The following is a 10,761-nucleotide window of genomic DNA, read 5'->3' as shown; positions in this document are numbered from 1 at the left end:
TGGTATAAAAGAGCAGTGAGTTGGCGGAGCTGTCATTTGTATTCCGGTGTGTCACGTGAAAAGGTTTCCCAAGTGATTATGGCCGCACGGCATGGAATTAATAGACTTTGAACACGGAATGGTACCTGGAGCTAGACGCATGGTGCTTGCATGGAACAAACTGGGTCCTGACGAATTGTTGCACTACGCCGATCAAAAGGAGATCTGACATAATATTAGGAGATATCCCGCGTCTTCTGTCACCTCAGTCGACACTGCGGGTGTGAAGGGAGTTTACACATAATGTGTACTACTGGCCATTAAAATTGCTACACCACAAAGATGACGTGCTACAGACGCAAAATTTAACCGACAGGAAGAAGATGCTGTGATATGGAAATGATGAGCTTTTTAGAGCATTCACACAAGGTTGGCGCCGGTGGCGACACATACAACGTGCTGACATGAGGAACGTTTCCAACCGATTTCTCATACACAAACAGCAGTTGACCGGCGTTGCCTGGTGAAACGTTGTGATGCCTCGGTTAAGGAGGAGAAATGCGTACCATCACGTTTCCGACTTTGATAAAGGTAGGATTGTAGCCTATGGCGATTGCTCGCGTTGGTCGAGATCCAATGACTGTTAGCAGAATATGGAATCGGTGGGTTCAGGAGGGTAATACGGAACGCCGTACTGGATCCCAACGGCCTCGTATCACTAGCAGTCGAGATGGCAGGCATCTTATCCGCATGGCTGTAACGGATTTGCAGCCACATCTCGATCTCTGAGTCAACAGATGGGGACGTTGCAAGACAACAACCATCTGCACGAACAGTTCGACGACGTTTGCAGCAGCATGGACTATCAGCTCGGAGACCATGGCTGCGATTACCCTTGACGCTGCATCACAGACAGGAGCGCCTGCGATGGTGTACTCAACGACGAACCTGGGTGCACGAATGGGAAAACGTCATTTTTTCGGATGAATCCGGGTTCTGTTTAGAGCATCATGATGGTCACATCCGTGTTTGGCGACATCGCGGTGAACGCACATTGGAAGCGTGTATTCGTCATCCCTATACTGGCGTACCACCCGGCGTGATGGTATGGGGTGCCATTGGTTACACGTCTCGGTCACCTCTTGTTCGCATTGACAGCACTTTGAACAGTGGACGTTACGTTTCAGATGTGTTACGACCCGCGGTTCTACCCTTGATTCGATCCCTGCGAAACCCTACATTTCAGCAGGATAATGCACGACCGCATCTGTACAGGCTTTTGTGGATACAGAAAATGTTCGACTGCTGTCCTGTCCAGCACATTCTCCAGATCTCTCACCAACTGAAAACGTCTGGTCAGTGGTGGCCGAGCAACTGGCTCGTCACAATACGCCAGTCACTACTCTTGATGAACTGTGGCATCGTGTTGAAGCTGCATGGGCAGTTATACCTGTACACGCCATCCAAGCTCTGTTTGACTCAATGTCCAGGCGTATCAGGCCGTTATTACGGGCAGAGGTGTTTGTTCTGGGTACTGATTTCTCAGGGTCTATGCACCCAAACTGCGTGAAAATGTAATCACATGTCAGTTCTAGTAAAATATATTTGTCCAATGAATACCCGTTTATCATCTGCATTTCTTCTTGGTGTAGCAATTTTAATGGCCAGTAGTGTATATTGTAACTACAAAACCAACGTTATAGTATGGGGATTTATTGAAAGTAGAATACATATTGTAGAAAAAAGCTTGAAATAGTTATTCAATATTTAGTAGCAAAGCGGAAGTATAAGCTTCAAGGACAGGCAAACACACGTGCACATCTTCATCACTGTTACTGGTTCTTTCTTCATTATAGGTCACAGAAACGAACAGTCGTTATACACTGCCACAATAATATTTAGGTCTCAAGCTCGCCACATTTGTTAGGCAGACTCGCTGCTGTCTGCAGCAGACGTGGGGGTGCTCGTCGAGTTGTAGACGGGTAGCTGCAGTGTCGTCGACAGGGCAAGCGCCGGTGAGCTGGCGCTGGTTGCTGCAGTGGAAGACGGCGCTCTGGCAGTCGTGGTGGTGGTGGTCGTCGACGTCGTCGTCGTCGTCTTTCTCGTCGTTGTCGTCCGCCGGCGGCCAGTGGACGACGGCGCGGTCGTGTCGCTGGCAGGCAGGGGCTTGCTCGTGGTGGCCTTCACCTTCTGCCCGGTCGCGCTGCCGCCTGCGGAACTCTGCCCCGTGTCTGACGCCCGCCGGCCGCCGGTGCTCGTCGAGCCGGTCTTGGACGTTCCGCCGCCCCCAGAGCTCGTCCCCGTCTTGGACGTCCGGCTGCCCCCAGAGCTGCTGCCCGCCCTTGTGCCTCTCGCGATTCGCCCCGGCCGTGGCCCCGAGGTCAGCCATGCCGATACTTCCCTGCAACACATTACAATCGACACGCTTTTTTACCCCTAAAATTTGTGACATTGCAACAACCATATAAAATGACCTGAATAAATGTTAATTCTCCGTTTGTGTAGAACAGTCTAACAACAATATGTTATTAATACAGGGTGTTACAAAAAGGTACGGCCAAACTTTCAGGAAACATTCCTCACACACAAATAAAGAAAACATGTTACGTGGACATGTGTCCGGAAACGCTTAATTTCCATGTTAGAGCTCATTTTAGTTTGTTCTTCCACCTACGCTCAATGGAGCACGTTATCATGATTTCATACGGGATACTCTACCTGTGCTGCTAGAACATGTGCCTTTACAAATACGTCACAACATGTGGTCCATGCACGATGGAGCTCCTGCACATTTCAGTCGAAGTGTTCGTACGCTTCTCAACAACAGATTCGGTGACCGATGGATTGGCAGAGGCGGACCAATTCCGTGGCCTCCACGCTCTCCTGACCTCAACCCTCTTGACTTTCATTTATGGGGGCATTTGAAAGCTCTTGTCTACGCAACCCCGGTACCAAATGTAGAGACTCTTCGTGCTCGTATTATGGACGGCTGTGATACAATACGCCATTCTCCAGGGCTGCATCAGCGCATCGGGGATTCCATGCGACGGAGGACATTTTGAACATTTCCTGTAACAAAGTGTTTGAAGTCACGCTGGTACGTTCTGCTGCTGTGTGTTTCCATTCCATGATTAAAGTGATTTGAAGAGAAGAAATAAAATGAGCTCTAACATGGAAAGTAAGCGTTTCCGGACACATGTCCACATAACATATTTTCTTTCTTTGTGTGTGAGGAATGTTTCCTGAAAGTTTGGCCGTACCTTTTCGTAACACCCTGTATAACAAAGGGGCAGTGTTCTGTGATATGGCGTCCGCAGCGCGTGGTCGTGCGGTAGCGTTCTCGCTTCCCACGCTCGGGTTCCCGGGTTCGATTCCCGGCGGGGTCAGGGATTTTCTGTGCCTCGTGATGACTGGGTGTTGTGTGATGTCCTTAGGTTGGTTAGGTTTAAGTAGTTCTAAGTTCTAGGGGACTGATGACCATAGATGTTAAGTCCCATAGTGCTGAGAGCCATTTGAACCATTTTTTGTGATCTTGTTCAGAGCACGCACTGTAATCGATTATAGTTCGCTGTCCTGGTGCGGGTGGCGCTCCGGTGGCGATTTCCTATGACGTCGCTGGCGTGTGTGTGCGGTGGTCGGCGGAAAGCGAGAGGGTAGTTGGTTTTTTGTGTATTGCACGGAACGTGAAGTTCGCTCTGCCTGGCCTGCTAGTGACTAGCGCTAAGGTTGTTGTGCCTCGCAATGTGAGCAGAGTAGTCTGGGGCGGATGCGACTCGCCGCTGTGCTGGCCATGCGGTGGTGATTAATTGGAGTTGGTGTACTTGTTCTTCCTGCCTGTCTGATGTGGAGGTCCGGTGGGGTCCTGTGATACTCTGGCCCGGAGACAACTAGTTGCTGAATTTTGGAGTCGTCTGCCAGGTTAGGGTGTGGGGTTGGTTGGCTCTTCAGATTTTCCCCTGGAAGCTCCAGAAGCGATTTCTGAACTTTTCTCAAGTGGGATGGTGTTGTTAGAACTTTTTGCTGTGTATGTGGCTCGTTACGATATTTGTTGGTTCTAATTTATTTGCTCAACTGGAGTCCTGCCCGGAGTTGCGTTCATGTATGGTACATTTGGCAGTCGATGTGTTCGGTAAAGTCTGCCTAAGAAGGTTCAGATGGCTCTGAGCACTATGGGACTTAACTTCTGAGGTCATCAGTCCCCTAGAACTTAGAACTACTTAAACATAACTAACCTAAGGACATCACACACATCCATGCCCGAGGCAGGATTCGAACCTACGACCGTAGCGGTCACGCGGTTCCAGACTGTAGCGCCTAGAACCGCTCGGCCACTCTTGCCGGCTGCCTAAGAAGGGCGGTTTTGTACAGTATATACATAGTGAATTACTGCTGCTTGGTATATGTGGTCTTCTGGGACCTGAACAACACCATCTCGTCAGTTTGGTTGTGTAACAGCATTTAGTGGTATGTTCTGTATTTTTTTTTCACTGTGTTATTATTAACTTGGTGGAATAGTCGCGTTTGGTGTCGTTAAGGCACTTCTAAGACTGTGGTTTGCCTATTCGTGTGCGCTTGGCTTTTATTGTTTCGTTTTAAGAAGCGAGAATTGTTTGAGATTTGCATGTGTTGGCTTCCGGCACTTATTAAGAGCGCCCGAGTTAACGTCGCCGTTTTTATCATGTGCTGTCGGGATGTTGTACTGTATTTTTGAATTTTATCTTGTGTTGATATGATCTGTCGTGTGTTACAGAACATAACCAAGGGGCGTAAGTTGTGGGAGGCATGTCGGGGAGCTCTCAGCGGTTTATTTCGGGGGACCGTTTCTAGTGGGAAGGCTCCGAAGTGTTGAGAGCCTGCTCGTCTGTGATTCCGTTGGGAGTTGCCCTCGCCCTTTGGTTGTATCAAATTACTATTTTGTTATTATGTTTATTGGTTGTGTGTTGCGCTTCTTTCATTTTATGGTGTCAAGCGCCATTATCTTTCTCGAAGTTTTTTATATAAATCATTTTAAATTGTAATGCCAAGTTAACTTATTGTTGGATTTTGTCTTTTGGGTAACGTCCGGCCATCCTGATTTAGGTTTTCCGTGATTTCCCTAAATCGCTCTAGGCAAATGCCGGGATGGTTCCTCTGAAAGGGCACGGCCGACTTCGTTCCCCGTCCTCCCCTAATCCGATGAGACCGATGACCTCGCTTTTTGGTCTCTTCCCCCAAACAACCAACCAACCAATCTTTTGGGTAAACTCTAAAAGCACTATTGTAAAAGGTTCTTGATTTTATGGTGGCAAGTCGCCGTTATTGTTTTTTAAAGTTCTCTCTATCGCCATTTGTTAAGTTTTGTAAGTTATAGACTTTGTTGTTATTTAAAAGACTTTAGTATTGGCATTTTAATAAATTGTGTACAGAGTCTGCTGTTTGAATATTATTGGGTGGAACTTCTTCGATAGTTGTTCTATAAGAATACACATTTCATTCTGTATAACAATGAACAACACCATCATTAATACGCTGATGGAAAAAAAATCGCATCCCCAAAAAGGCGTTGTGCGGCATAAACGAAAGTTGGCAGGCATGTTTCTACATCCGAAAGACGATCTCTATTCAAATTATGCCCCATTCTCTGTAGAGTGGCGCTAGTAGCACCACTATGACGATGCAACTCAGGTGTCCTTTAACGGTCGTGCGCGTTAGTTACCTTTGCGATTGGAAGTGGGGGCTTGATGTTAAATAAAAAATGCTTTAAGATGACAAAGACGACTTTATCGCCACCGCACTGAGTTTGAACGATGTCGTGTAATAGGTCTACGAGAAGCTGGATGTTGCTTCTGCGATACTGCAGAAAGACTTGGCAGGAATGCAGCCACTGTAAATTATTTTTTTCTTGATGCAATAATTTACCAGCAGCCGTATGTATTGTAGAAATTTATTTCATTTTATGAACTTCTATGTGCTACCAGTTTCGGCATTACATTGATGCCATCTTCAGGCCCCTGTACAATGAGTAGGAGAAATGTACTATTATAAAAAATTATAAAAAAATATAGAACATACGTTAACAATTTAGAGGTATCATGTTAACTATGTAAGTGGCTCAAAGAGATATACTGTATATCATTGGTTCAAATGGCTGCGAGCACTATGCGACTTAACTTCTGAAGTCATCAGTCGCCTAGAACTTAGAACTAATTAAACATAACTAACCTAAGGACATCACACACATCCATGCCCGAGGCAGGATTCGAACCTGCGACCATAGCAGTCTCGCGGTTCCGGACTGAGCGCCTAGAACCGCTAGACCACCGCGGCCGGCAATGTAAATAACAATAAAATAAATTAAAATACAAGAAAATGTGACAACCATGTCAGAATACATACACTCCTGGAAATGGAAAAAAGAACACATTGACACCGGTGTGTCAGACCCACCATACTTGCTCCGGACACTGCGAGAGGGCTGTACAAGCAATGATCACACGCACGGCACAGCGGACACACCAGGAAACGCGGTGTTGGCCGTCGAATGGCGCTAGCTGCGCAGCATTTGTGCACCGCCGCCGTCAGTGTCAGCCAGTTTGCCGTGGCATGCGGAGCTCCATCGCAGTCTTTAACACTGGTAGCATGCCGCGACAGCGTGGACGTGAACCGTATGTGCAGTTGACGGAATTTGAGCGAGGGTGTATAGTGGGCATGCGGGAGGCCGGGTGGACGTACCGCCAAATTGCTCAACACGTGGGGCGTGAGGTCTCCACAGTACATCGATGTTGTCGCCAGTGGTCGGCGGAAGGTGCACGTGCCCGTCGACGTGGGACCGGACCGCAGCGACGCACGGATGCACGCCAAGACCGTAGGATCCTACGCAGTGCCGTAGGGGACCGCACCGCCACTTCCCAGCAAATTAGGGACACTGTTGCTCCTGGGGTATCGGCGAGGACCATTCGCAACCGTCTCCATGAAGCTGGGCTACGGTCCCGCACACCGTTAGGCCGTCTTCCGCTCACGCCCCAACATCGTGCAGCCCGCCTCCAGTGGTGTCGCGACAGGCGTGAATGGAGGGACGAATGGGGACGTGTCGTCTTCAGCGATGAGAGTCGCTTCTGCCTTGGTGCCAATGATGGTCGTATGCGTGTTTGGCGCCGTGCAGGTGAGCGCCACAATCAGGACTGCATACGACCGAGGCACACAGGGCCAACACCCGGCATCATGGTGTGGGGAGCGATCTCCTACACTGGCCGTACACCACTGGTGATCGTCGAGGGGACACTGAATAGTGCACGGTACATCCAAACCGTCATCGAACCCATCGTTCTACCATTCCTAGACCGGTAAGGGAACTTGCTGTTCTAACAGGACAATGCACGTCCGCATGTATCCAGTGCCACCCAACGTGCTCTAGAAGGTGTAAGTCAACTACCCTGGCCAGCAAGATCTCCGGATCTGTCCCCCATTGAGCATGTTTGGGACTGGATGAAGCGTCGTCTCACGCGGTCTGCACGTCCAGCACGAACGCTGGTCCAACTGAGGCGCCAGGTGGAAATGGCATGGCAAGCCGTTCCACAGGACTACATCCAGCATCTCTACGATCGTCTCCATGGGAGAATAGCAGCCTGCATTGCTGCGAAAGGTGGATATACACTGTACTAGTGCCGACATTGTGCATGCTCTGTTGCCTGTGTCTATGTGCCTGTGGTTCTGTCAGTGTGATCATGTGATGTATCTGACCCCAGGAATGTGTCAATAAAGTTTCCCCTTCCTGGGACAATGAATTCACGGTGTTCTTATTTCAATTTCCAGGAGTGTAGTTACTTATGTGTGGTCTAGGTCGCGTTATGTGTGGTACGACAAACAGCTGCCGCAATATTAACGATAAAAAGCATAAAAGAGTTTGTCTTAAAACCCAATTGCATTCCCGAAGTAAACCAATGCAATTGTACTATAAAATCATCAAACACCTGGTCATCGTGGACACTTCATTAGAACCCTTATGTAGACCAGCCCCACATTGTGCTGAGTGGATTACTGCAATGCCAGTAGCTGCCTCATGTAGTCATGGTTTGCCGTAAATTATAACTGGCAGCGGTTGTCATGAGAAGACAGGACTCCTAAGGCCACGTGACACTCTCGAGAGGGTAGATCATCGTGGTCGGCATATGGCTCTGGCGCATCGTATTGCATCTGCAGCAGCAGTTTGAGCAGCAGAGCAGCAGTTGGCACCACAGTGACAACAAACTCTTACAAATCTGTTACTTCAAGGACAGCTCCGAACCAGACACCCTGTAGCGTCCATTGTCACCGAAGCACCGTCATTTGCGACTTCTGTGGTGTTAGCAGAAATCTCGTTGGAGGGCAGGATGGAGGCATGTTGTGTTTTCGGATGAAAGCCGGTTCTGCCTCGGTGCCAGTGATGACTGAGTGTTGGGTAGAGGGAGGCCAGTTGTGGGAAGATGCACTCTAGTGGTTATTCTACGAACCGTGACTGAAAAATTGTACGTAACTCCGGTGATTCGACCTTATGTGCTGTCATTCGTGAAAAGGATTTTTAACATCGTGCAGCCCCGTAAGCAACTGTGGTAATTAAACATATAACACTCAAGCTTCAGTTGCAAATAGAAACTAATCTTTACCTAGGTTTCAGCCAAAATAATTTGGCCTTCTTCAGAAGCTATTGACACTAAACTATTGCATGTCAAAGTTTGGCCATGTCAGGTATAAAACTATAGCACCGTAGTACCCAGTCATAAATCTACATTACTTAGCTGAAGGCCGGCCGCGGTGGCCGTGCGGTCCTAGGCGCTCCAGTCCGGAGCCGTGCTGCTGCTACGGTCGCAGGTTCGAATCCTGCCTCGGGCATGGATGTGTGTGATGTCCTTAGGTTAGTTAGGTTTAAGTAGTTCTAAGTTCTAGGGGACTGATGACCACAGCAGTGGAGTCCCATAGTGTTCAGAGCCATTTGAACCATTTTTTGAACTTAGCTGAAGAGAAATAGCAGGCCCCACTGCGCGGACGAGGTTGGTAGGCTGCGACAGCTGCGCCGATATAATAACTCGGGCAATCACTACAGGCCACTCCGGTCAGACAGGGAGAGCCCTCTCAGCTAGATATAAAGAAAATATACCCACGAAAAGTGGTGATCACGCGTGGCTCGACTTTTGCCGAGCACCTTGTTCACTTGGCCCAAGTTCCCAATCCACCAAATAACACAGATCTATTAAACTGCGAGGTTAAAAACACTAGGCTTGACATCCTTGAGCAGTTGCAGATCTTTAAACACCTATTTCTTGATAAAGAAAACCTACTGTATGACCAGTTGCAACTGAGAAATAAGAACTTTTTCGAAGGTTTTCAACCTTTGCTTCACCGGCCCTGACGTTACGTTGCCTTTGTAGTCGCCGACGCCTGACTCCACTTTCTTTAGGCGAATAGTAATGTATTAAAAATTGACGAATAATTTTGCCGAGTAATAGCTAGTCTTTCTTACGGGCTCCGAATCCGTTTATAGGGTTCTCGTTCTCCTCAGAAGTAAGTTCGGTTACAGATTACGCCATTAACAGTTTTAATACTTATATTAATCCAATTCCTAACGTAAAGGAAGCTACTGTTTATGAATCTATATTTCCACGTGCGCATGCGCATGACCATCAGCGGCGCTCGAACATAGCTGCTCGCTGCAATTAGTTCCGGCTCAGCTCTCGCGGCCTACCGATCTCGTCCGCGCAGTGCGACCTGCTGTTTCTCTGCGGCTAAGTAATGTAGCTTTATGACTGGGTACTACGGTGCTAAGTTTTATATTTGCCATGGCCAAACTTTGGCATGTAATAATTTAGTGTCAATAGCTTCTGAAGAAAGCCAAATTATTTTGGCTGAAACCTAGGTAAAGATTGGTTTCTATTTGCAACTGAGGCTAACGTGTTATATACTTATATTCGTGAAAAGCATTCCAAGAGGACAAAGCTCACCCACATACCGCTGTTGTAACCCAACATGCTCTACAGAATGTCGACATGTTGCCTTGGCCCACTCTATCATCAGATTTGTTTTCAATCGAGCACATATGGGACACCATCGGGCGACAACTCCAGCGTCATCCATAAACATCATTAACCGTCCCTGGATTGACCCACTAAGTGCAACACCCATGGAACTCCATCCCACAAACTAACATCCGGCCCGCGTACAATGCATACTCCTTTGCGTGCTTGCATTCAACATTCTGGCGGTTACAACGGTTATTAATGTACCAGAACTTCACATTTGCAATTGCTTATGTCGTGCTTACATGTGATTGTATAGTGTTAATGACTTACAAATATTACCTAGACCAATGTATTCACAAAATTTCATTACTCTACATTAATTAAAATTTGTGTTGCGATTTTTTCCATCAGTCTATTTTCCTCTCAACTTTGGCATTCCCCAAGGCCCCATCCTATCACCATTCCTTCATCTCCTATACACAATCGATGTTCCTAAGCAATTCTCTTCCGCATTCCACTTCGGTATCATGATGACATTATTTTCCTTGTTATGTAAGCCACCGCCCGTTAGTCCCAACAATCCTTCGATCTCCATTAATTTCATCTCATATCTCTCCAACAATTCTGCAAAACACATGAAACAGTTATAGGGTAAACCACGCGAGCTTTTCACCCTTGAGATCTCTCACGTTACACAACTGCTCAGGTGACCTAACTAAAATATCTTCGACTAAAACTCTATCAGAAGCTATCTTTTGACTCCTACCTGAAAGAAGGGCCACAATACACAAAACCTGCTAAAATGATTAAC

At 47.5% G+C, this 10,761-nt stretch overlaps 1 protein-coding gene across 1 annotated transcript in view; it reads right to left on the bottom strand.

Moving 5' to 3' along the window:
- Window positions 1-1,694: 1,694 nt before the first annotated feature.
- The window catches only part of LOC124804905, a 67,250-nt gene continuing 58,183 nt past the window's right edge, over window positions 1,695-10,761 (bottom strand). The window contains exon 2 of the mRNA XM_047265284.1: window positions 1,695-2,380. Within this exon, the coding sequence (XP_047121240.1) occupies window positions 1,856-2,368 (513 nt within the window). The 5' untranslated portion in view covers window positions 2,369-2,380 and the 3' untranslated portion in view covers window positions 1,695-1,855. The remainder of the gene's footprint in view (window positions 2,381-10,761) is intronic.

Source organism: Schistocerca piceifrons, chromosome 1 (assembly GCF_021461385.2).
Source record: "Schistocerca piceifrons isolate TAMUIC-IGC-003096 chromosome 1, iqSchPice1.1, whole genome shotgun sequence".
In the NCBI taxonomy this organism is placed as follows: Eukaryota; Metazoa; Arthropoda; class Insecta; order Orthoptera; family Acrididae; genus Schistocerca; species Schistocerca piceifrons.
This window is presented reverse-complemented; position numbering and strand designations above follow the sequence as displayed.